Genomic DNA, 27,239 nt, shown 5'->3' on the forward strand with positions numbered 1-27,239 from the left:
TCAGAGCCAGGTGCATGATGAGAGCATTTGGAGGCCAAATTTTCCATGACAATCTCAGTGCCTTTAACAAGTTTCCCCCTAAAGCAAGTGCCAGTGTGAGTGGTGGCTGGTGTAGAGGACCTGCCACTGACATGAATAATGCACTGGAACAATGCATCCTGCCACTTCTCAGCCTTGTTAGTTTAATAACACTTATTTAACTTGTCTTTTTGCATTAAGCCCAACACTTTGGATGCCCTGATGTATTTTATGATACTTTCTTGCTGTTGCGTTTGATGGTCCTATTTGTGATTCAGCAAATAGCACCTAAGTAATCAATATTCTGTCTGGGTGGACATTTTATTTATCTACAGAGCCACCATATGAATTCAGCTAGTTTACTAGAGGTCAAACGCTTTTCATCTCTTCCATGAGCCATGGAAAATTGAAAGATTTAAACCCCCTTTGAATTCCTTTGATTAACTCACTGAAAATATCACACTCTTTTTTTCAAACTCAGAAGCAGAATTATCTTCACTGTAAATCTACCTCATTTTGACACATTGATCTCTGCATAATGGGTAACATCAAGTGTTGAGGCATAAACTGGAAGCAGAGGAAGAGTTATGAATGGTGCCGTTAGCAATTATTTTCCATACGCACACAGTTCCTTTGGGCTGGTTTAAAAAACCCAACAAAGCATAAAATTGATAAGAGCTGTATAATTGGCTGTGGGGGAACAAGGTCTGGGATCCACTCATTTGGGAATTGCACCCTTGTGGCACAAAGCACCCACCCTGAATCAGCAAATGGTCCATCACTGGTCCACACTCGCCTCAGTCTCATCCCCCCCAGCTGGACCAAATCCAAGTGCCTGCAATGCCACTGCTTTCATCACTCTGTTTAAAAAGCAGGGGAAATTCGTTATGTTTCAGGAAAGTGGAGGAAAGGAGAAGCTGAAGACCAGATTTCAGCTGCTTCCCACCTACCTCGTGCAGCTGCACAGTGCCACGGCTTGCAGGGCCAACAGGGACAGGGAAATCCAATGACTAAACCAACAGAAAAATGAAAATTATGTCCTGGACCTCTCTCATGTTTTTCCTGCTGGCATCCTTGATTATTCTATTATTTTGTAACTTTTTAGAGTTAGATTTTTAATGTCACTTAACTGATCCAAACCTTTCACATGAAAGTTGTATCTTTTTATAGAAAAGAATGACTTAAACCCCATTTAATTAAACAGGGAAATACCTATACAGACACACTTATATCAGTTTTAGTGACTTCTTCCTAGTTATTTGACCTGGAACTGGTTTAAGATTAATTAAAATAAGCCACTCTCTCAATACATGGTGACTTGCATTCATTTAACTAAATTAATGTGAAAAGTGGAATCAGATTAAACAAGAGAAAATTCTTCATGTTGGCAGGACTTAATAGCAATTGTTGGTGTGATTTAGACACTGCTGCCCATGACCAAAGAAACTTCAAATACACTTAATCATTTTATATCCTACGTTTAATCATCTTATCCTTTATGCAAGTGAGGACTGACTTTTTCCAGTACTATCAGGCTGAGCACCTGGACAAAACATCCATAAGTTTTCCCTGGATAGTTTTCAGGGATGCAGAGCTGAGATCATGATAGTTCTTCTCATCCTTCCCATTTTAATACATCAACTTGGTTGCAAAATTTTTAGCCTGTATTGCCCCCACTGGTTTAAAGGAATGGCACAACAAGTCCTGTGAGGATAAAGACAGATCAATGTATACTGTAGCTCCATCTCAAAAATAAATTAGATTGGGTTGAAATTATTTGCTCACAGAAATCTCTTTAGCAATGTATTTTCCTGTAGACATTTAAATATTATTCAGTAAGACCTTCCAGTGACATGCTTGGTGCCAATGAAAAAAGGAACACATGGGAATAAAAGTCATGCAGGTGAAGCAGAGGGGCCAGGAGCTGAAGGGTGGGGAAATCCTGGTGGATAACCCAGGTGGTTTCAATGGAATTCCTCAGTTCTTCTTTCATTTGGAAATTAGCAATGCTTTTATGCAACTTGGATGATTTTTGTCGACCACTGAGACGTGTTTTAACCCCTCACAAGGAGGTGGGTATGTGCACACCCCCAAAACACCATCCCATGGCCCTGCACCTTTGGGCTCTCTCTGCTCTCTTCTCATTCAAACTTTACACTTTTATACAGGCAGCAGTGCTTTTGTCCATGGTTTACAGGAGTTATGTGTTCCCAGGATCTGTCAGGATGTTTGGGTTTGTTCCTGCACTGCTGGCTGAGCACCCACCTCCCACGCCAGTGGACAGCCAGCCACTTCCTCACAGCCATCATAAACAGTTTCCATCACAAATTCCACCCAAGGGCATCGAATCTGTGCCTTCAGCGGGACAGCAGAGCCAGCTCTTGGCTCTGGTGTCACCCTTGTGACCCTGTGTGACCCTGCTGCCCCTGCAAACACCTCTGGCTCGCACATGGAGATGGGGAGGGGCCTCACTGGAGCACAGAAGTTGGAGATATGAAATGCATTTGTCAACACCACAGCAATAAGAGGAGGTTGCCACAAGGTCGAGGGAGAAGTGTCCAAAATCAGGATAAACAAGCTGGCAGGGAGCAGCAAAGGAGGTCACAGTCATGCAGGATGCAGCCCCTGGCTCTCTGGGAATGGCACCACTTCAATGAGCTCTTTTAAAGAGCTTGAGTGACTGAGTCTCTCTTTCCAACCAACTGCCAGGTAATAACAATTTGTTTGCTATCAACCATCTGATGCAGAGACAGCACCGTGCAAGAATCCCAGGGCTTCTCCTTCTGTCAGACCCCCAGCTAAAAAGAGTCAGTGTGCCTCTATCCAATTTGGCCATGAAAATGCTGGTGAGGTATCACAGCAGCCCTGGCCTGAGAGCAGTTTGGCTCAGAGGACCTTCAGCAGTGTTTCTGGCCACCTGATTTCCTGCAACTGGGAATAGACTGGCTGGAGGTCAAAGAGGGGGAAAAGCAAGAGAGGATTGAAGCAACTTGTGGGTGGTGATAAGCCTCTTCTCAGCAAGTAAAACAAGGTGACCTTCCTCTTAGTAGCCTGAATCATGTTCTGACAATGTTTGGGGGCTGATTTTTTTAAAGGGATGATCCTTTACCATGTTGAAATACTTTTCCACTGAACTTTTAAAAACCTTTCCTGGTGACCTGACTCAAGGCTCCGTGAATCACCAGATGTTCAATCAATCAATCACCGACTTTTGCTTTTTGTAAAATAGCTATTGATGTTGTATGTTGTTAGTTTCTTGGCACCTTACACTAGAATTTCATCAAAGCAAAATGCTGATGCAATTAGCAAAGGATATCAATTTATGCAGCAATTCACATTATCCCTTAAAGCTTCATTAGCCTCAGAAGCTCAGGCACTGGAGGGAAAATTTGGGGAAGTGCTCTGTTACCTTCTGCAGCTCAGCCCATCTGCACTGCTGCAGTGCTCCCACATTAGGCTGCCCTTTGCAGCTGGGAAAGGGAGATTTGGCAGCACCCAGCTCCTCAGCACAGGGACATCAGCTGCCTCCCTCTGCCCTGCTCAGCCTGAGCACCCTCTCACCCTCTGGGCATGAGTCAAAGCTGTTGTGTGGGACTGGACATGTCTCAACAGCCAGAGTCAAAGCAGCCTGGGGCATTATTTGCAAGGAAAAAGAAAACAAACTGTAATTCGTCTGTCCTGTCCCAGAGATAGTCTGGAGCTCCTGCTGATGCTCTCCTTCTGTGCCAGTGTGCCCTGACCAACTCGTGCTTCTCCTCTTGCTCCCTACAAATGCTCCTGAGGTCAACGAGGCATGATTGCCCCATTATTTCACAGAAAAGCCACCGATGTCAGCAGGAAGCAGCTGCTGGTGGGATGGAAACCTCACTTAGCAGCCCTTTTGCTGGGAAGGTAATTTGGTCTTTAAAACTCTGAACACAACCACCCCTTTATACCTGTTTCACTGCACTTACCAGTAAATATTTGACCTCTGGGGTTTTAGTGTAGGGTTTTTTTTTCTCTTTCAGCTGAATAACTTTCATTATGTTGATCCACGTTGTTGTCTGTTTCTCTGCAATTCTGAATATGAGCCTTGCCCTTGACTGCACAGCACAATGAAAGCCTCCAGGTCACAGCTTTCAAAACACTTGATATTGGTTTTTTTTTCTTTCTGGAAAGAATAAATAATATTAACCTCTCTTTTAGTGTAGAGGAAAGCATAAAAAGGAAAAGGCTTTCAGAGGCATGTCAAAAAGTATTGGGCAGGGAGGATTCTAAACCCATTGACTTATTTGCACAGCTTGACACAAAAATTAACTCATCCCCCAATTAGCTGAATAATTGAAGTGCATCATCAGATTTCACATCGAGGAGACAGATTTACTGGAGAAGCCAGGTGAAACAATATTTTCCTTTTGCCTGCACATCCCAGCTGGAGCTGGCTTGTACAAAAGACAGGTATTGCCACAGTGTTGTACCTGGAGATGAAGGCTCAGGGAGACAACACAGGCTCAGGCTGGTCCCAGGCAAGCAAAAAGTAAATGGTCTGCATGTTCCTACAGGCAGGTATTTGATTTATCCCACTGTAAAACTATTCTGATACAAATCCTACCTCTTATTATTCTTAATTTTTCTCTTTATCATCCTAGTTTTCAACCTTCTAGCAAGTTTGCGAGACAAAAGAGGTTAAAAAAATTAAAGTGCAATTAATTGTGCTATTTTACTCGTCTACAGTGACATACATTATTGTCTTCTTAAATTTTTTAGCAGCTTGGAAAACAGCAGGAATTAGCAGAGGATTTTCTAAGTGAGCTAGTCCATTTAAATTAACTGCATTATCCAGCTTCCTTCTGGCTCCATGCTTGAAAACAGCAAATCTGACTGCTAAAAACCAACATTATTGCTGTGCTGGAGGTGAGAACAGTCTGGTGGTAGGGACATACACGGGATTTGGAGAGAGACCCAGTTCCATCTTCCACGACAGGTGTGTTGAGTGAGCTCAGGGATGTCACGTACAGACAAATTTTTAGAGGCAGCCACTTGCCTGCTGATGCAGATCAGCAGCCACAGGACTCGTGGGCAGGAACTCCTGGGGCATTTGCTGTGCTCAAGTGCTGAATTGCAGGCTCTCAAGTCACATTAATATCAAACTTTCAGGAAGCACAGACCTTTTAAATAATTGGATCTTAAATTTAATTAGAGGACCACTTCAGAAGGTCAGGTACGAAGAACCCAGTGTGGCCCAGTGCAAACAGGGCATGTCAGTGTCTGTGGCAGCTCCTGGCAAGTCTCAGAAAGGAAACAAATCCCACACCTGACACCTTGCAAAGGAAACACCGGAGCTGATGTTCACTTTTCCAAATCTCACATCCAGGATAGGACACAGCTTGGCTCTGCCAGCACTCCTAGGAGCTTTCCTGTGTCTGGTTTTTCTAAACAGGTGTTTCTGGAGTGTCTGTTGACACCCAAAATTTACACCCCTGATCCAGCTGAGAGTCTCTGCATGAGACAAAGCAAAGATGACTTTGCTCTGAAATCCAAGACACTTCCTCACACCAGTGGCTAAGCAGGAGTTACTCTGACAGGATTATCTCAGTGCTCTCTTCCAGCTTTCCCTTCACACCCAGCCCATCTGATCCATGGCAGGATCGTGCACAGCTGGATACAGGAAGGCTGAGCCTCTCCTGCTGCCATGGGCAGTAACCTCAGGAGGAGCCCAGAGGATTCCTTAGCACACCCCTCGCTGACCACCCCATGGACACTGCCACCACTGCTGGCCAACCACAACCTCCCCGAGGCCAAGGAGTATTTCTGCAGGACAAACAGGACACCAGGTGCTGCAAGGGTGCAGCCAAGTTCCACCCCTTTCTGCTTTTTCAGCTGCATCTTCATGACAGATGGCAGATTGTGACACAACTACAGCGTCTCCTGCTCAACTGCAGAGCAACTTTCCCTCCTGGCTTCATAAACTCCATCATTGCACAAGCCCTTGGTGGCAGCTTCTGTGAAATCATGGAATAGTAAGAGGCTGTAATTCATATTTCTCTGAACCTCTGCAGATTTGATAAAATTGTATTTCTGGATAAGATTTAAAAGAATAAAACTCATCTAATTAAGAAATACAGCCAGGCAGTCACATAGATTAAGAAGAAGAAAAAGAAGTTTCAAGGTGAAAAATTGAATCTGCCTAGATGGACCCAAGAGAGGAGTGTAAGGGCTCTGGAGGGAGAGGTGCACTTTAATTAATGCTGTCTGGTGGGAACCTCTATCAGATACAGCCTGAGCTGTATCAAAGAAAGAAACAGAGCCCACTGTGAGGTAAGGAGAGGTGAGAAGGAGAGAGTTCTCTCCAGTTTAGTTTTAGTGCAGTAAGCAGAGACAATTTCTCTCATTACTTCATGTTTCATTTTGGTTTTGTTTAATTCCTGCCTGTGTTACTTATCCAGACGTTATAAAAAAAAGACTTAAGTCCTGGTAAGGGACTGATGGGCTTCAAACCTTTCACACTTTCCAATTCAACATAGATGACCACAAGAAAAGACTGCTGGTGTTGGGGCTTGGCTTCCTCCCCTTGAAATGCTTTTTGCTTAGGAAAAACAAGCAGGGAGCCCTGGCAGGGCCCTGGACAGCCAGCTGCATCTGCATCAAACTGCAGCACTTCCCATGCCTGGGAAGATTTCACAATTTCTTCTTAATGATGCATGAAATATGATTTCATTTGTAAATTCAAGCCCTGGATTTTTTTTTCCCCTTGGCTTTTGCTGTTTACAAGGATCTAGAAATGAGAACATCCTGTGAATCTCACTCCGCATATTCCTGGCAGTAAGCATTTACTCAGGATGAGATTATCAGATTCCTCAGTTCAGTGCATTTAACTAAAGAAGGGGACACTGTGTGTCTGCAAGGAGGTTAAATGGCTGGCACTTCTCTTTCCTTAACCTGGGAAGAAAATCTGCAGCTAGTTGCTGTTCAAAGTAATTAAGGCTCTAGGCTGGGATAGAGTGTCCTGTGCTCTTTATTGCAAACCACCTCCTTAGTACATTCTGATTGGCTCCCACTGTTTTTATCACTAGGTTTACATTTATAAAGTGCACAATCATCATTTTTTTAACAAGAAAATGCAGCCCAGACTTGTCCATTGCAAACAGTGAGAGCTGCTGCAGGTCCATCAGTGTAACAACAGCGACTGGCCACGTGTTCAGAGCAAAAACACACGCGAAGGCAACGATGTTTTTATAAAAGCAGCAAAAACTTTCTAAAAAATACACAACCTCAAAGCTGCCAGATCCAGAGTCCTTCCTCTGTTTTCCAGAGCTGTAAGGTTACTGCACCAGTAAGAACCAGTCTGGGCTGGGTGCAGTGCAGTATTGCCAAGACAAGCCTTTGGTACCCCCTGCCTCCCTGGGTTGTGCTCAGCAGACCTGACACCTCGGGAAAGCAGCGTTGGCTTTGAAGGGAGATGTCCCGCAGCCAACTCCAAATTTCCTGCGCCTGGTACTCAGGATGCCTCATTACCTGCTCCTGATGGCACCTCACAACACACCATTGCCTTGCTTCTTGTCATTTTCACCTCTGTCATTGAGAGATGGGTGCCGTTCCACCTGTCCCTCCTGGCAGCACACATCAAAATGACACATCCTCAAAACACCCGTCTCAGCAGATGCTGCTCAGCCATGGAAATCCCTGCTTCCCTTCAAATCCTCCAGGTGGTACCTCCACTTCACTCCAGCCTGATTTTCCTCTTCATCTGCCACAGAAAAACAGATAAATCATCAGCTTGTCTCCCTGTTAAATCTTACAGCAGTTACATTATTGGAGTTAAGGACACCACAGCTCAACAGCAGAGGAGGTGTGTTTGTTGGGTAAAACTGGCATGACTTTTAGGGATTCTTGGGATTACTTTTTTTTCCAGTGCATTGCATCATTCCTCCCATCCCAAAGCATCTCTGTAGGTGAGAGGATTTGTTGCTCAAATTCAGGTGTAAATATGCTGTAAATATGCTGTAAATATTTAGCAAAGTGTAGTAAATTGTCTCGTTAATATGCTGGCAGAGAGACACAGCCTCTGATTGCTGTCTGAGCAGTTTTCAGAGCGGTTGCAGCCGAGCAGGCAGCAGCATGTTCTGCTGTCTGGATTTTAGGGAAAGGAAGATTTTACCAATGAATGCCACCCCCAGGGCCCTGTGAGCACTGGCACAGAGGTGCCAGCAACATTCCTCCAAATATTGCACTCAAGAGATGGGTTGTGCCCCAGCAACACCTACTTTTATTGTTGGTCCCAAGTCACACTGAAGCTGCTGAATAAATCAGACCAAGGGGAAAGAGGAGCTTCAGCTGCTTGAGGTTGGGAGTGAGTAGAAAGCTGCTTACAGGAAAGATCAGTGAGCAGCTCTTCTGCCTGGAATAAATTGGATGGTCAAAGTCACCCTTGACACAGGCAGAGAACAACCAGCTTAATGGCATGGAGGGGTCACAGAAACTCCTCCTTCCCAGAAGATACCAGTGATATTTGGCACAGAGAAATTCTGTGATGCTGAAACAGCTTGTGAGACAACCCGTGGGGAATCCCAGCTCATTAGTGTAAAAATTAAGACACTTAAATGCTTCAGGATTGAAAAACTAATTACCGCACTTGTAGAAACAACCATTAAGAACCAGGAGCAACCCAAGCTACGACAGGGCTTCAAAAGGTTAAGGAAACCAAGCCTGAAGAGCTTCCATTTCTCTGTGGAAGCATTTGCCTTCTCTCCAGGGCCTCCTGCAATAGCAGCATGCGTGGGGGGCTGCCCTGGCCATCCTGCAGGCATCACTGGTGCTCTGGCAGCCAGGCTGTTTGTGTGGCAGGAACACAAATGGATGTAAAATAACTGCCCATTCCCCAAAGGACACCCAGCATCTGTCTCCATTCCCAGTGACTCCACTCCAGCAATAAATACACCCAGAAGAAAGCAGCTCTAACACAGCTCTGATGGGCAAATGCTGTCCTGCTTGTGCAAACAAGCTCGTCACTCTGGAAAGAGAGGGCTGTGAAGGTGTTTCACACACCCAGGTAGGATCCTGCCAGGCCCCTCAGTGCTGCCACAGGCTGGGATGGAGCCAGGGTCAGCCTCACAGTTGCTGTCCCTCCATATTCTCCACAGTAATTCTGCTTCAACAAGATGTACAGCTGCAGGCTGAACAGCACAGGAGCAAGGATGCTTCAAGACCAGCCCAAATCAAGACCAAGCAGCAGCTTTGGGGAACCAGTTTCCATGGTGGCAAGCAGTAACGTGAGACCATCAGACCTTAAGAGATGGGCAACCAAAACCCCTTTCCATCAGCCCTGATTCCCCTCCTCACCCAGGTACACGGCTGCCAGAACTGTCCTCCAGGCTGAGCAAGCACTGTGAAGTAACAGGAGTAACCAAAAGCAGGGCCTACACTCAGCAGATACCAGGAGGTTGTGCAAACTTCATGGGGAAGATTAACCCTTTCAGAGGAACTGTGTTTTTCTAAGCCAATTCCCTCAAAATGGTTGGGATTATTTTCTGTGGGCACTGGATATTTTTTTACAGTAAGGTATGTAAAAGGTGTCAAGAGCTGCCTCTCAGCTCTCCACAGTCAGGAAACCCTAAGCTTTTCCTTCCAGCCACAAAGATCCACAAATTCAGTCATTAATCCTGTAAAAGACAGACAGTGGGGTGCAAGCATCACATCCTACAGTTAAAAGTCTCAGATAGCATTAGGGTGAAAGCCCATAATTCCTTCCTTCCTCACAGAGTAAGTCTGTGATGCTTAAAAATGCTTTCAAGAGGCTTTAAACCAACTAACAACACAAACAAAATCAAAAAACCCACTTCACTCAGCCCCTACCTGTGCACCTCAGCACCAGCAAGGACATAACCTCTCCCAGACGAGGAGTGCCTGTATCTCCTCTGCACAAAACTATCTTGATAGATTTCAGCTTTAAGCTCTCACTGGTACATGGCACATCCATCACATTGCCCTCATTCAAGCTGAGGCACCCTTTCCTCCCTGGTGCCCAAATTCAGCCGACTCCAGTGGAGCTGGGCTGTTGTGCTGCTCCCCTGGAACACCATCATCCATTACAGTGCACGTGGGTCTGTCACCACGTCCCATTTGCTTCTCCACACCATATGTTAAACCCGTAGGCTGAGTGGAATCATTCATCTTCTTGTTTTTAACATCAGTCCTTTTTTAATATTGCAGTTAGCCTTTTCCTACCCTTAAGGACACTTGCAAAATGCAGAGGGAGCAATGGCATGGCCCACAGTCATGGGTTTGGGTCTCTGCTGGTGAGTGGATGCTGTTTTGGGGATGTTTTTGTGGGGTTTTTGGTTGGTTGGGGTTTCTTAACCTTTGAGAGCAGTGCTTCCTGCTCTAAGGCAACACACTGGCAACCATAATGGCAACATCTGGGAAAAAGGGATGTAAACCTCACTATACTATTGCATGAACATGCAATTCAAATCACACTATGAAACAGCCAGCTCCCAACATCAACTTCTAACACATTTCCACGTGATAAAACATTTTCAAAAATACTAAGTTTTTAAAGCCTATCACTCCCTTAATTCATCTATGCCAAGCATGCAACATGATTACATTGCTGTCTATACATTAAACTGTTAATATACATTATACTGTTAATTAAGACTGTTTGCTCTGCTTTCCCCAGTTCATCCTTTTAATTAAATTTGTCCTTTAGGATTGTGCTTTTCAGGTAAAAAAAAAATGGAGCAGGTTGTCCAGAGAAGTTGTGGATGTCCATTCCTGGAAGCCAGGTTGGATGGGGCTCTGAGAAACACGGTTTAGTGGAAGCTGTTCCTGCTCGTGGCAAGGGGAAGAAGGAGATGAGCTTTAAAGGTCCTTTCTGACCTAAACCTGTGATTCCATGAATTGAGTTTTTCTGAGAAACTAAAGGCAAAAAGATGTTTTCTGAGCAGAAAGCCATGACACTGATTCCTAACCCTTTGTCTGAAAAACAGGACTTGTCCACACAGCAGTAAATCACCCTCAGGCCATTCTCTGACACATCACCTTCATAGTGAGGGCTTTGTTGGCTGTGTCATGCATGCACCAGAGATTTCCACACAAGTGGATTGGTGTTGGTGCTGGCTGCTGACAGTGCAAGCCCACAGGAAGCCCAGACAGACAGAAGTGCCTTCTCTCACAGATCGCTGATAGGTAAATTACTATGGCTAAAGGCCAGAAGTGTCTCTTTTTTCATCATGAAACCAAGTACACCGTGGTATTCTTTCCCCCAAAGAAAGAGAGCAAAGAAGTCAGCACTGCCAGGCTTGTGTGGGCTGAGTGTGGGAGTGCAATGCTTCATCAGCATCTCCCCTTTCATGGGGATGTAGAAATACAAGACTTGTGTCTCCCATTTCCACCCAAAGCAGGTCAAGCTTGGAGCATCCATCCCTGTCCTCAGCTCCCCATAACCAACACACCATGTCCTCTTTCTTCATGGGATGGGATGATACAAGACCAAGAGATGTAAGACTTCAAAGTAAGTAAATTTAACACAGGTCACAGACTCTTAAATGACACTTTAACAAGTCAGGTGTTGAAGGAGTGGTGGAACACAGTGGGTAGGTCAGCCTGACCCAGAGTGTGACATGTCACTGGAGCTGAATCTGTCCAAACCCATTTCCTGAGAATCATCCTCCTTTCTTCCTTCTTTTGCTATCATTTTGTTTTCTTGGTATCTTTCATCCTCACACCCCTTGATCTTTGCTCCACATTCTGGCTCTTATTTTGAAATGTGTTCTTCAATACCACAAGGGAAAATCCCAGATCAGGGAAACATGGCCAGAATGTACAACTCATAGAAGAAAAACAGTCTAATAACAGGCCATTTCTGAAAGGCTCTGTGGAAAGAGCAACACACTCTGCACTTCCAGACCTCTCCTGAGAAATCAGCAGACTGGTAGCGAAGGCTCCAGCAGGATTTGAGAGCCATCCTTTGACCACTGAGCTGTCCCCCCTTTTCTCACTCATGGCAGATGCTGAGATCCAAATTCTTAGCTCCTAGGATTAGTTTCCAGCTTGTTCAATGCTCTTTCCAGAGCTACAGGCAGCAACATGAACAGGGATATAAACTTGGATCATTTAACCTACGTATTCCAGGCATGAAACCTGTGGAGACTGTTTATATCACCATAATTACTTTCATACAGGTTGTTAAAGTCAGATTAATTAGCTTAGGTTACAATGACCTATACAACATGCTTAAAACCCATTTATCCTATTAAAGGGATTTAAAACTCGCCTCCTTTCATGAGATGTCAGTGATTCTTGATTTATGGTTTGGTCATGCTTTAAAAGTAAAAGCAATTACCTCTCTTGCTATGGTAAAAGCTCACTGCCTCAAGGTTGCCAGAATTCATCTATAATTGAACAGCAACAGCTCTGATGTTCAGCTTGACTGACAAAAGCATTGGCTATCAAGATCCTACCTCGATGGTGTCTGCATTCCAGGGACAAATTCTGTCAGGAACAATTGCACCCCAAACCCATTTGTGCAGGGTGTTTCCTGGCAGTGGCAATACTTTCCATTTATGTATCCTCAGGCTTTTGCGAGGAAAAAAAATAATAAAATCCCTACCCAATTTCCTCACAAGTGACCAGATTTTTTGTTTGAACCCTTTTCCTTTGAAGCCTGCATGAACTGGATTTCAAATTAATTTCTCTGAGAGTTCCTAGAAATATGATGGCTCTGTGATGCACAATGCCCTTGGGGTTTGCATCAGGAATCCAGCTGACTTTCAAAACAAAGACGTAAACAGGGTAAAACAAACAACACTGTGACCCAGAAAAGATCCCAGAATCAGTCTCTTTAGGAAAAATATCAAAATTCACACATTTGTCCCAAACATGCTGCAAATACGATTGGTGCCCAGATGGGTTCTGATGGCTACATGTGGGCTCTTGGCTTCAAGCAAATGAAATGTGACCCATTTTGGTTGTACCTCTGCAATGCTGTGCCCAGGCAAGCAAATTTACAGCAATACCAGAGTGTTTTGACATCACTGAGACCTGAAAGCTCCCTGGAAGCATCCTCTTGAAACAAACACAAACAAAAATTCTAAAAACTTTTCATATGCAGCTATAAACAAAAAAATCCCTCACACACGACAGAGGAAGATGGAAATTATTCCCCCTTTTCTGAAGATAAAAGGGACTCAAACTGGCAAAATCTGAAATACTTTAGAGATAATTACATTTCTGTTCATGCTCATTAAATTGGACTAGGTCATTATTACCTTTCTCCCTATTGCTGGTTTTGGTCCCTCCTGTTAAAGATGGGTCTGACCAACCTCCTACAGAGCTTGGAAGCAGTTTTAGGATTAATCCATGTCCCTGCATGAGTCCATAACACTCAGTGACCTGGAGCTCCCCATTCTCCTACACCACCTCTTCTATCCAACACAAACCCCCTGTCAGAGCTCTCATCTGAGCACAGTTTAAACTTTCCCAGCCCTTTTCCTTCCCTCCAGCCACATGGGCAGTCCCACACATTAACGCTCCATGAGGTGCAGGGTTGGTCCTTTGGCAAGTGGCCACCGAAACTTCCCCACCTCGGCCCATCAGTGACACAGCCACAAAAATATACAATATTTTACCCATCTTGCCCAACATCAGGCAGGGTTGTCATCAGGGGCCCCATAAAGAGGGGAAATGGAGCCAGAATAATAAAAAACCTATAGAAACAAATTGCTTTGTAACTCACCTTCTGTCTCCCCAAAGCTGCATATCTTCAAATCAGTTCCTCACGTGAAGGAGGAACGTGAGCCAGCCAGAGCAGTGAATGCAGAGCAGGAAAATGGGACCCCCTCACGACACCAGGCAGGGAATTCCTTTGTAAAAAGCATCCAACAGCATTTACTTCTTCATCACAAACTTCATTCCAGAGGCTGGATCAGAGGGATGTGTATAAAACCTGTTCTTTAATCATGATTTCCACAGTTTATAACCCCTTTTTACTCTATATATGTGTTTGTAATTTATACACACTTGATTACTGTGGGGCATTAAGTGTTGTTTTAGACTATTATTCATCATCCCTTTTTAGGGCCACAGCCGATTTCTTCTGTTTCTCAGACGCTTTTCCTCACACCATATGCATTTTTTTAAAAACATTATCTTTGAAAATTGGCCCAAATCACAGTAATTAAGTTGGGGTTTTTAATACTAGAGTTTCCTCTGCTAGAACTCAACATCCTCTCTTCCCACCCCCCAGATATCTTTGTATCAGATCAGCCCTTATGGTAAACAAAGGACCATAACACTCAGACATTTGTCCTCGAGAGCATGAGCCAGTGTCAGCACTAACATCCACGTGGGCACAAACACCTACAATTTATTCTGCAGTTCTGCCACTCTCACAGATGGGATTATTTGCATTGCAAGCCATTAGCAAAATAAATTTATTTCTAATACTACAGCCCATTAAGTGACACATAATTCAATAATGTGTTACAACAGAATTATCTTTAAAACACAAAGTAAGATCCCTGTAGGAACAAAACAATAACAATTTTTGATATCGCAATTATTAGAGACCTGCTAAAATATCTTTGTAGTTAGGTGAAGAAACATAAAATGACTATTTAGAACAGAAATTTCCTGGGAAATAAAAGTTTAAAAAAATAAAAAGAAGTCAAAACTTTCAAGTTAATGCCTAATTTAATATGTCTGCAATGTGCAAGATAATATTCCTATTAGGAAAGTCAAGGGGAGAAAAAAAAATTACATTTTATAACCACAGCCAAATAACAAAACAACAATTAAAGATTGTTATGGAGATTGCTAGGCAAAGCAGCTGACTGACTGCTAAGACAAATTTCGTTGCACGGTGTGCCTAAGGGCAAAATTCCAGCCTACAGAATTTACACCCAAATTGGGTGTGAAGGGAAAAACAGCCACCTCCATCCAGGATGGGATGGAGAAAGGCTCCCTGGCAGCAAGCTCCCTCGCCCTGAAGGCAGCCAAAACTCACCCCCAGCTCACCCCCAGCTCCACACTCACCTTTCCTTCCAGCTCACAAGCTGCCTTTGAGCCAGCTGGGGTCACATCCTGCCCAACACAGGACAGCAACACCCATTTGTTCTTCTGTCCTGGAAAAGATCCCCAGCCCCTTCCCCCTCAGTGCTCTCCTGCTGTGGGAACAAGGGAGGGGATGGAGCACTGATCCCCAAAAACCACAAAGGGTGAGATGAGACAAAGAGTCACAAGCTTCTGGTAACTAAATATTATATTTTTTTATTACACATTTTTGCTGACACATAAAAAAATTAGGGAAATAGATAAAGGAAGAAATTGGGAGAGAGAGAGAGAGAGAGAAAGACAGTCTCAGATTTCCTGAGTTCGAAACATCAAGCACACCTCCTCCAAGGAAAGCACAAGCCTGCAACCAGAGTACAGATATAAACCCAGAGGTAATAAACCTCTAGAAAAAGCAGCTATTGTGACAAAGTGTGCAGGACAGGAGGGTTCCCCCACTGGAGCACAGATTCAAACAGTGGCCCAAGCCCCCTGAGCATCCTCTGTGCATTTACAGGAGTCTCACACTGATGTAACAGACACAGGACAGTGATGGAACAAACACCATCGTTGCAAATTAACTAGTGATTTTGTCCAGTTGGGTGCAAGAGCACATCACATGAGTAGGATTACGACAAAAGGTTAGAAGTTGCTCAGAAAGGAAAGGAAAAAGTGTCTACATTTAAAGCTCAGAATGGAATCACTTTTAGTTTTTCATCACTGGAAAAGAAATGCATCTTATCAAAGACAGGACACATGGCCAAACCATGGGACTTGCAGGGATGAGGGTTTCTTTCCAAAATATCACTGCCTTTCAAAGCCCAAGGATGTGAAAGACAATGCAAAAAGGGAATAAGGTAGGAAAAATACAGGTGAGTTGCCCAACCACTTGCCACTGGCGAGGGGTTTATGGTAAGGGGCACCAGGGAGGGCACCTGGTGCTCCTGGAATGAAATTAGGGAAGGGGAGCAACCCCAGTCTATCAGAAGTTGGGCACTGGCCTCCAGCAAAGCCAGATGAAGATTGACTGATTTTAGACAAGTGAGCATAATCTCCCCCCAAAGCAGAGGGAGACACAAGAAGGTATCAGGAGAAGTGGGAAAAAACATGAATTCTTTGTAAACCCAGACTTGAAAATTGTACAAAAAGAAGTGACATCAGAGTTTACTAACAATTAGATAAGCACAAGCATATACAGGCAATGCACAGAATGACTCAGACAGACCAAATTAGCAGCTGATACACCCACTAGGACTATTTTTATTACTGTAGGAAGGAAATTGTTCCTCTCTTCATAAAGATCATGATCTGTTTGCATTCATTTCCCCACCCCCCCATGCCAAATAATTTCTGTTGCTTATTCTAGCAAAGAGAATAAATTACAAACTTTAAAACAATACATTACAAAACTTAGGGGGGAAAGGACAATCATTTCTCAGGTTCAACAGCAACAGAATGAAAACACCAGACCCAAATATATTAGGCTGAAGCTGTAGAGAAAAAGACTTGCATTACACAGTTCTAAGTCTCTTCAACAATAGGAATATATTTAACTTCTTACAAGATTTAAGGTTGGTGACTCTCTAGGGGTTTTTGTTTTGCTTTAACAAAACATGTTCTGCATCTCTCTGTGTTGGAGATGCCTTTAGAAGCAGACAGGAGCTATATAATTTCATGAGGTACCTTACACAAAAAGCAGGACACAAAGACAACAGGAAAACACTGAAATTCCTCAAAAAATGCCCCATCTTGGAATAGCCTTCTGTTTATGTTTATCCACTGCTTGTTCCACAAACATTATCCTTAACACAAAGATTTCCCTCTTTGCAGGGCAGTGTCAATGCAACTTAACAAAGCACATTAAGTAGCAATGTCCGTACAGAGTTCTTCCCAGCTACCTCATCCAGGGAGATAAACACCAGTGGACACCTCAGAGGTTCTTGCCTTCATCTCCTGATGCTCTCAGCTCCCGTGGAACAGAGCCAGCACTCAGCATCCTGCTAATGAAGAAGTCGTAGAACCAGAGGGGGAAGCAGCAGAAGATGCAGAGGGGGATGTAAGCTCCCTTGCCAGGGGTGTAAAGGCCCTGGGGTCTCCTGGCCAGCAGGGCCTGCAGGACAGCGCCCAGCACGGGGGACAGGTCGGGGGCACAGTGGGAGGGCAGGTGGAGGAGGTAATTCCTCAGCCCCAGGAGATACTCCTCTCCATAGGCCTGCCTGGTGTCTGCAGGGAGGTTCTCCATCAGCTCCTTCTCTTGTTTATCCCACTGCTCAGCCGTGCCTTCGATACCTGCAGCAGCAACATCACAGGATAGCACAGGGTTTGGGCTGGGTTTTAAAAAAAATAATCTGTAATTAATAGTCAGAGTTGACCTAAACTGGGTCAGTGAGGAACAAACACCACAGCTGGTCAGCAGCCAGTGCTTTTCACTGGAAGAGGAGGAAAAGCACGAGTACTTTGTGCTACACAAAAAGCACAAAGTTCATGCCCCATTTGGCTCCCTGCTCTACCTAAAAATGCTCTCTCACAGCCAAATCAGCATTTTTCTTTCCCCCTGCCATTTCTTTCTGCCCCCTTTCCACTTTGCCATTCTGTCCTGACTCATTTTGTGGATGTTTCCAATCAGTATTTATTATAAACAACTGAAGACAGACAAACTAAGATTCACTTGGGTTGGCCAAGTGCTAAGCTGCCCTTTCACAAGAGACATTAGTATTTCAATAATAGTTTCCTGAAGGATTAGCTTTCTATTAGGACAGATTTAGAAGTGTAATTTAATCTATTAGCCCACCCCATCTGCATAATGTAGGAATGAAAGTAGAGGCTTCTCCAATGGAATTATTGCCTAACTACCAAAAATCAAGCATTGCAAATAAAGAAAAATCTTTAAATAAATATTTAAATCTCAAATCCCAGGACTCAATTTTGCCCACAAACCTGAGAACAGCTAAGCAGGGCCCTGAAGGTGAAGCCTCAGGCAGGTTCCACTGACCACACAAAGCTGTCAGAGCCCAGAGCCTCACAGGGCCCCTACCCAGGAGGGAAGCATTCAGAAAAGTAGCATTTTATGAAAAAGACTAATTTGATTAACACTGACATGAAAAAATGCTCTGGACAGGCACGGGGTGCAGTGAGGGCCTGTCCAGCAGGAGATGAGTCTGGAACCTGGACAGGCCCTGCAAAAAGTGCTCAGTTGAAGGAGGAGGAGAATTTGGAATAGAAAGCAGCAGGAGCACATGGGGAAGGAGTGGAGAGGAGAGGTCAGAGGATATTGACAGCAAGCAAGCAAGCAGGATGACAGGTATTGCTGCAGACACTGCCATGCCAGACAGAGCAGCTCAATAAGGAGAGCTCTGATACTGAGGAAGGAAGGAGTGACGGGGCACCTGAAGCTCCCAGGCAGGACAAGTAAGCCATAACACTCAAACTGGCCACACAGTGCTGCTCCCTTGCCAGCTCCAACAAAGCTGGAGCAAAGAGAAGGCACCAACTGCCTGAATGCTGCCCTGTCCCAAAGCAGAGACAGCTCTGCCCAGGAGAGGAGAGGCAGGCAGTGTGCAGAGCTGGAGAGAACATCTCTCACAAAAGACACTGAGCTTCATTTCCATAACCCACAAAAAGAATGCGGAAAAAAAGTCCAACCCCTGAGAATCACTCAGGGCTCTGTTTGAGGCTGATGAACTACAGGGAAAGAGGCAGAAAGAACAACCCAAAATGTCAAACACCAACCTGTTCTGAAGCCTGATGGATGAATTGCCGTGACTTTAATGCCCCATTTGGAAAGCTCTTGCCTCATTACTCCAGAAAACATGGACAGAGCTGCTTTGGATGCCCCGTACGCAGCATACCTCGGTAGTGGAATGCCTCCTGCAGGAGCAATAGAAACCTGATAAACCTCAACAGTGGCTCTTCCCTGCCTTTATTTTCATGATTTAGAAGGGAGATTATAGCACAACCAAAATTATGCCTTTCTCACTGAGGTTAAAGACAAGTCAGTGAGGGAATCATTTCTTGCTAGAAGTTAAAAAAGAGTGAAAGTTGTAAATTAGCAGTTGCCTACAGCAGTTACACTCAGTAACACCTGGAAAGAGACCTTGTAGGGCAGAAAAAATAAACTGGACTGCATTTAAGGGTAAAAACTGTTGAAAGTTATGACTGTTGATTTGAGAAACACAGAATGTTTTAGTTCATATAAACAGTGAAGCAATGGTTTTATACTCCAGTTCTTGTCACTGTAACACAAATTTCAAGCCCCTACAATAAACCACAGTTAAAACAGGGTAAGTAATCTCAATTCTAGCTTTATAAAGTCAACTTTCTTTCCTGTTCTTTCCAGAAAGGCCAAAGAAAATAATGTAAGAGTGGGGAAAACCTCTGGGGACAAACCAAAGCTGGAATCACACTCCATGAGTGACTGAACTCCCTGACACCCAGCATAGAAACATGAATGAACCCAGCATAGAAACAAAATGAACCCCTGCCTACAGTTATATCCCATCTTTTTCAATCCCAGAAACATTTGTTCAGACGGGAAAGCTAAGAGAACACCCGGTACATTTACAAAAACAAAGTTTCTTCCAGAAAACAGTATCTTCCAAATGCACAGATTTCCTCTGTCCACAAAATGGGCAGATTTTCATTTCTTCAGCTCTAGAAAAATACAAACATGCTTAGATTTGAGCATCTTCTTCTTGAGCCCTCCCACTTCCCCTACAAGGTTGGTGTTATCACCACCAGGTTTAAGATCATCACAGCCACCACAGGCTGTGCTGGGAGCAGGGAACACAATGGACAATCCTTTCCTTGAGCACATCCCTCCTCCTCCTGCCTGCATGGGCAGTTGGCACATCCTGCCTCTCTTTCACATGCTACACACTCATCTCCTTGTGCTTGAGTATTTCAAAGGAAAATAGCTCAGATACAAGGGGATTTTCAGGTAAGTCACTGGTGCTATTGGGTATTGTACTGGGGTGACCAAGGTATGACAGGAGCTGTTTACACAGAGCCATTCCCTTGAAGAAGTCAGGCCAATTATATGTTAATTATTCTTCTGTATGCATCTGAATAAGCTGGATTGGTTTGAGCCAATTGAATCACATACTTTTCCCTCTGAGGTCAGGCTAACCTGAGCCCAGTTAAATGAGCCCTACACAGACAGGAATAGATTCAGCACAACGAGACCTCACTGACTTCTCTGCTAATGTTTTACCAAAGGACCCCCAGACCCTGTGTTAAGAGAAAACTCTTCACCCAAACCAGCCCGTGTGCAACAACATCTCAGCAGGCAGCTAGAATTTAAACATCAGCTCCTGTAAGGGCAAACTACTCAGCACAGGGATAAATGCATCTATCCCTTCAAGGCAGTTCAGGGATTCTCACCAGGAATTAAGACATCTGCCCCAAAACACCCACGGTGAGAGCTTCACTTGGGTGCACAGAAACAGGGATCTGGCCTCAGAGCAGCAGCAGCAAAGTTCTTCTGACAATTCAGTCCCAATTTCTCAGAGTGTCAGCAATAAACCATGAACACAGACATGCAAATACAGGTCATATGTGGGATTATAAAGAGAAAACAGTGCCAGAGCTGCAGCCACATCCTCAGCATAAGGGGAACACTGGGAAACACCTTCACAAGTCACCCCAGCAATGCAGCAGGATTTGGGGGGACTCCAGCTGTGCAGAAGGGCACAGAAAAATGTGGGGAGCACATGACCTAGTAAATCCCTAAGAGATCTTACTCCAAAATACTTTCCAGTAGCATGACCTCCTGCTTCTAGCAGGTCTCATTTTCAAAGGAGCATTCTTGCCCCTCAGCTGTTGGCTACCAGATACTGCATTACTGAATTACGTGAATTCCTACATCTTAGCATCTCAGCTGTCCTCCTAGAATAAAAGGTCATGTAATAAAGACATGCATATATATGTATATGTATATTAAGCAAAATTCATGGGGAAATAAATGGAAAGCATACATTAATTTTTTAAAAGGTTTTGGATTTTTTTTTTCATGGAAAAATACCACTTTGCTAATAAGTTAGGCCTAAATATTTCTAAGACATCCAAAATATTTTTAAAGAAATATAGACACACAGCTCCCAAGTTATCAGCAGATATCACAAACTGAGGTGGTCACAGACTTCTGCCTGAACATGTTATAGAAATACCTGTGATGTACCACACATATTTATGGAAGCTCACAAAGTTATCACTCATGGTATCTAGAACACAAATCTGAATTTCACTGGGTTTTTTGTCACAGCATATTTTTAGCCACATTAAACTCTTCTATAAAGGCTGTTTCCTGGGAGTAATGTCCCAAACTAAAGAAAAACCTGGGTTTATTACCTTAACATTTATTCCCTGGGTGTATTGACAACCCAGACAAACCAACACCTTCCTTGGCATTTGCTCCAGGACTTTACTTGGTGCTTTAGCTCAGCTCACCTGCCATGCTGGACATGTTCACCAGCCTCCCCCGCGATTTCCGGAGCAATGGCAAGAAGGTCTTGGACACCTCCACAGCCCCAAAGAAATTCACCTCCATGCAGTGCCTGTAGGTGCTCATGGGGAGCAGCTCCCCATCAGCAGGGAAGCCCAGGATTCCTGCGTTGTTCACGACACCCCAGAGTCCTGGCAAGAGGAGAAAGCATAAGGCTGCGACACACCAGGGAAACAACTCCATAAGGATTGCACCAGTGAGACCGAAAGAGATGATCTGCATCTGTACATGCACATTCCCCACTCCTTGACCAGTCACTACCATCTTCACATATCCCAGAAAACAGAAATCATTTAAGGAAATACCCTGACTCCCCAAGACTTTACCCCAGAAATGCCCTACACACCTAAGCCAGCGGTGGAGAGATGTACCTGCTAACCTGCTACATCAAGACTTCCATTGTAAAGGGGGGAAGAAAAAAGCTGTACCTGCATTTTGCACCTTCTCTGAGACTCTCAGATAGGCCTCCTTGACCTGAGTGGTGTTGGTGATATCCAGCTGCAGGACAGAGAGTCTCTGGGAACAGGAGCGCCGCAGCTCCTCCGCCCCAGGGCCATCCTTGTTCAGAACCCCAGCAAACACAACAAAACCCAAGCTGTCCAGGTATTTAGCCAGTGCATGTCCAATCCCAGTGTCGCTTCCTGAAAGCATCAAAAAAACAAGGAAAGCAGGTCTGTCCTACACCACCATTAAAAAAATATCAAGTAAATAAATACACACATTGGAAAGCCATGGAAATCTAAACAAAAATATGATGACAAAGTCCATGAAATACATATGTCAGTAGAAAGAAAGGTTCAGATCTGAAGTTTGAGGAGCTGGACCTTTAAATGCTCCTCAAAGACAGGCTGTGTTTTGTCTCAGAGCTGGTGGAATCAGCTCACCCTCTGCCATTGACAGATGCTCTGACTTTGCACATAGAGAAGAAATACAGCCCTACTTTGGTTTTATACAAATATTCAGACTGAAACCTGATAACAAATGTATCTAAGAAAAAAACCCAAAACACACTAATGTTTTACTTTGAAATAGCCAACAGACAAAGCAATTACAGGGCTTTCAAATTCAAATTCTTGGATTCTATTCCTTCATTCTAAGAAGTAGCATTATTTAATTCACACATCTACCACACAGATCCCTCAGATAAGCACTTATTACAGACTGTAACCAAGCCAAAACAAAGCAACTGTTGCCCTACCTGCAAAGCATCCCAATGCTTTCAGAACCTAAGAAAGCTTCCAAATTACTTTTTTGTGCTAAGTCAGCTATTGAATTCATGCAAATTTGCATCAGAATTTCTCTTAACCTTTCTATCCTCTTCCAAACTTATTCCCAAACTTTGCCTATATAAAGCACTGATCTAGCAGCTGCAGGAAGCACTATTAGAGCAAACAAAATGAAGGATATTTAACAAATAATTTGATTCACGAGTCTCTCCCTGTGACAGAGTATTTTTGCTGCTGCTACAGAATAAAAGACAGAATGCTTTGGGTTGGAAAGAACCTGGAAGATCATCCCATTCCAACCCCCTGCCATGGGTAAGGAAACCTTCCACTGTCCCAGGTTGCTCCAAGCCCCATCCATGCTGGCTTTGGACACTTCCAGGGATCCAGGGGCAGCCACAGCTGCTCTGGGCACCCTGTGCCAGGGGCTCCCCACCCTCACAGGGAAAAATTTCTTCCTAATATCTGATCCAAACCTGCTGTCTTTTAGTTTGAAGCCATTCCCCCTTGTCCTGTCACTTCATGCCCTTGTCAAAAGTCCTTCTCCAGCTCTCTTGGAGCCTCTTCAGGCACTGGAAGGGGCTCTGTAAGGTCTCCCCAGAGCCATCCCAGCTCTCTACATCTGTATTCACAGGAGAGGTGTTCCAAGTCCTCTGATCATTTTTGTAGCCTTCTCTAGACTCACTTCAGCAGGTCCATGTCAGAAACCCCCCTCCCCTGCTGCCCACAGTTTTGGAAGGAGACCAGGACACAGTTGGATGTCTGGGCTGCCAGCACACGGTGCTGGGTCACATTCAGCTTCTCATCAGCCAACACCCCCAGGTATCATAAGTCAACTTTAAATGTTTTTTAAATTCTGGTTTCCATTCTTCCCATCTACAGTGAAACTTACTCCATAAGGAAAGAAACTCATCAGCCATGTCCCCACCAAGCCTCCCAGTGAAGTGACACAGGTATTGACAGGGAAGGAGTTTATAGGGCCTGTGCTTCAGGAGCTTTACAGAGGACAAGGTTAAGAGGAAAATTAGGAATTTAATACATTAATAAAGGTTTTAGTAAAGCATCAGCCTGTTCCACAATACTGTACCACATCCTCCACTACAGCAGAGAAAGCTTCTGGATGCTGCTCTGCCCTGGGATCCAGGATCTCCTGCAATAACAATTTACTACATCAATGTTCAGTTTCCAAACTCTGGCTCTGGAAATCTGAATGTGAGGCAAAGGACTGGAACTCTTGCCAGATATTTTACTATTTTCTTGTTTGTGAAAGAGCTGCAATATCCCCTTACTTAACCCTACTATAAACTTCTGAGTGTTAGTCTGTGATTTTGGCACACCAAGAAAGATATCAGAACTATCCACTGGTCTGCTCCTACATTCAAAATATGTAGTCAATAGAATTTGACTGCCAAAAGGACTCATCATAGTCATGTTAAATACTCTTTTCTGGAATCTCTCTTTTAACTGCGGCTTTAGTCTTGAAAGGTGAAAAATATTAATTCCAGGTAGCTTGAAAAACACACATACTAAATGTCTGGAACAATCAGTGCATCTTGAAAAAGTAGAAAATAATTACTTATGCTCTATTTAATTCCTAAGAAGAAAAAAAATCATCTTTTTAGCATTTTTGAAGTCTGCAATTTGCTGAAGATGCACCAGAGCACTACGAATGTCTCATTAAGCTTCTCCAGTCCTGACCTGTCAGAATAAACCTGCATTCTTTGAATTCCCTAAAGAGACATGAAGAAGCCTGTAAATATCCCAGACACAACAGATTTCTAAGTTTGGGGGTGGAGTGACTTTCCTTCTTTTTCTTTTAGTGAAAAAGATCAAATCTTTCAGATCTTTTAGATTTTTCAAATCTTTTAGATCAAATCTTTCCTCTTTCATGATTCCCAGCAAGTACACAGCCACAGCTACATATTACCTAAGTTTTATGATGCAGCTTTAACTTGAAAATGGGCAGAATACAACACAACTTGAATTTGGGATGGGCATAGCAATTCCAAGAAAGCAATAAAAGTTGTTTTTATCGTTGCCTGATGCTGGTTTGTCCCTGTATTTTTTTATTCCAAAACAAGTATGATTTGAGTTTCAGACCTGTTATTGAAGTCCAGAGAAGCTTTACTCTTCCAACTCTTAGAATTCAAAGAGTCTCAACAGGGGAAAAAAAAAACAACAGATACTTCCCTCCCAATCACACTCTTTCTTCTATGCCAAAAATAATTTGTGGGTTATGAGAAGACTTATTTTACGGAAAGCAGTCACTTCTGGCTGTGACTGACCCATTACTGAGAATTTACAATTAACTCATGCTGAACATGCACCAAATCACTCCCCCAAGAATGGAAAGACCAAATTAACTGGAGAAATTCATCCCACTGCACACAGACTAACCAGGGACAGAATTTTACAACTCCTGTCTCTTCAGATCTTGGTAGTAATTTAATTTTTAGGGAAGGTGGCTATTGCATTTCCCACTAAAGTGTTTGCATGCCAGGAGCTCCTGTTTAAGGATATTGGAACTCTTGCTCCCAGCAAGAGGATCCAGAGCAGAGTTTCAGCAATGCCTTTGACCCCGCTCACACACAGTTATCCTTACTGAGTTATACCAAACATTCCTAACTCCCTTACATTGTTCTAATTCAGACTCCAGAGCAGATAAGCTCCCAGAGAGTACTTTTTCCTGAAGATCTGCAGTCTTAAAAATAGCAAGGAGATGCCCAAGTGCAAGCACATCCCCAGAGTCTGCAGGGGTAGAAAGGATTGCTCCCTATTCCCAGTACAAATATCCATCTTCATCTGACACACTTGCAGGGAGAAAAACAGCTGGCAGACAAACTGCAAGGGGAGAACTTGCTGCTCATCTGGTCCTCTCTCAACTTTTATACTTAATCCCTGTATTAAAGCTTGCTAAGCAAATCTAAATTATTTCCAGGTGTCCCTATAAAACAAAATGAAATTCTGCTAGAAATTGCTATATAAACCAAAGCAACTTAATTCAGCATTCCAGAGGGGAAAAACCACAGATAATGAAACAAAACGCAGCAAATTAAGAATGCAAGAAGCAGTAGGCAGGCACTCCAGTTTAAAGGTTTGATTAACACAAATAAGTAATACCTAAATAAACAACACCTAAAGTTTTAGAGAAAACAGGAGAAAAGCCATAAAACTACAAAAATGCCATCCCTGCAAAATAGAAGTGGGTTTTGAGTAGATCAGGGTGGTAATAGAGACTGAATTAATTAGCTCTGAACTTTCCCTGCTAGTAAAGGGAATTACTCCCTCCTAAATGATTTCTCAGAGGGTTTCAAAGAGATGGCACCAAACATCATGTGCATGATAGACACAGCGTGCACTATGTACACACACCCCCAAAAGACAACCGTACATCCATAACCAGCGCAATTATATCAGGTAAACAAAAGTAATGTATGAATGTAGTGTTCTGAGGGCTCCCGGGAATTACTGTTTCTCCTAAAAAAAAAAATCAGACCATCATAAGTATTCTTATGCTTCTTGCACCAGTTAATTTCACAAGTATGTCTAAAAAGCTACTTGTAAAGATTAAATGAGACACTAAAAAATAATAGCATCTATTAGGATGCTTTTCTGCTTAATTTCAGAGCACTTACTTACCTGGAAAAACCCATCTCTGCCGAGGCAAATAAAACAAGCAGAAAAAGAAAGGATAAAAGGAACTCTCAAAAGCATGCACTAACCCGAGGACAAGAAGTTTTCCAGCGCACTTGTGAGAAAAAGCAGGCTTTATTTGCTTCTGTGCCCCGGCAGCACACCTTACCTGTGATGAGCACGGCTCTGTCAGCCACGGGCAGCAGGTCGCTGTCCCCCGGGCACACGGAGCGGGCGAGGCACACGGCCACCAGCACCCCCAGCAGCCCCCCGGCAGCCCCCAGCGGGGCCACACACAGCAGGGCGGCCAGCAGGCTCCAGAGCAGCACCTTCGCCTTGCCCAGAGGGCTCCTGTGGGCCCTGCGGAGCACGGTGACCCCGAGGAGCGCGGTGACACCAGCGCAGAGCCACCCAAGGGCGCTGCTGGCCGCAGCATCCATCGGCAGCGGGGAGCAGCCGGCACTCGCACCCCAGCGCCGGCCGGGTGAGAGCAGGTATTGCTAAATGCAGTGTGTGTTATATAGGAGCAGGGGGTGGGGCAGAGGAAGGGGACTCTGTTTAAAGGTTTGACATAGTCTCACTTACCCTTGGCATCAGCAAGGAGCAGGAGTCTTCCTTTGCTTACCTTTCATTGCTTCTGCCTGACAGCTCCACCTTCTGAACAATGTGCTGGCTGGATAATGATTGACAGCACCGGGAATGGACATGATGTAGCAAGCGCTGGCTCCAGGAAAAGATTAACTGCTATATTCTTTTTATGTCTTTAAAGTACACTTTCCTAGACAGTGAGAAAAGGAACAGTTTCCTTTATGAGAAATAGTTGGGCTTTCCTGCTTAAA

General features: G+C 44.0%; 1 protein-coding gene across 1 annotated transcript; it reads right to left on the bottom strand.

The window, feature by feature from the left end:
• Positions 1-15,327: 15,327 nt before the first annotated feature.
• On the bottom strand, positions 15,328-26,869 carry HSD17B2 (hydroxysteroid 17-beta dehydrogenase 2). The gene is made up of 5 exons (XM_005528177.3): positions 26,570-26,869; positions 21,973-22,185; positions 21,490-21,675; positions 18,775-18,912; positions 15,328-17,334 (listed from the first exon to the last, which is right to left on the bottom strand). The coding sequence occupies exons 1-5, from the start codon at positions 26,838-26,840 to the stop codon at positions 16,976-16,978; spliced, it is 1,167 nt and encodes a 388-aa protein (XP_005528234.2). The 5' UTR covers positions 26,841-26,869; the 3' UTR covers positions 15,328-16,975.
• Between the last annotated feature and the right edge of the window lie 370 nt (positions 26,870-27,239).

This window comes from Pseudopodoces humilis, chromosome 14, assembly GCF_049639895.1.
Source record: "Pseudopodoces humilis isolate 2021_Gansu_Grassland_sample_001 chromosome 14, ASM4963989v1, whole genome shotgun sequence".
Lineage (NCBI taxonomy): Eukaryota > Metazoa > Chordata > Aves > Passeriformes > Paridae > Pseudopodoces > Pseudopodoces humilis.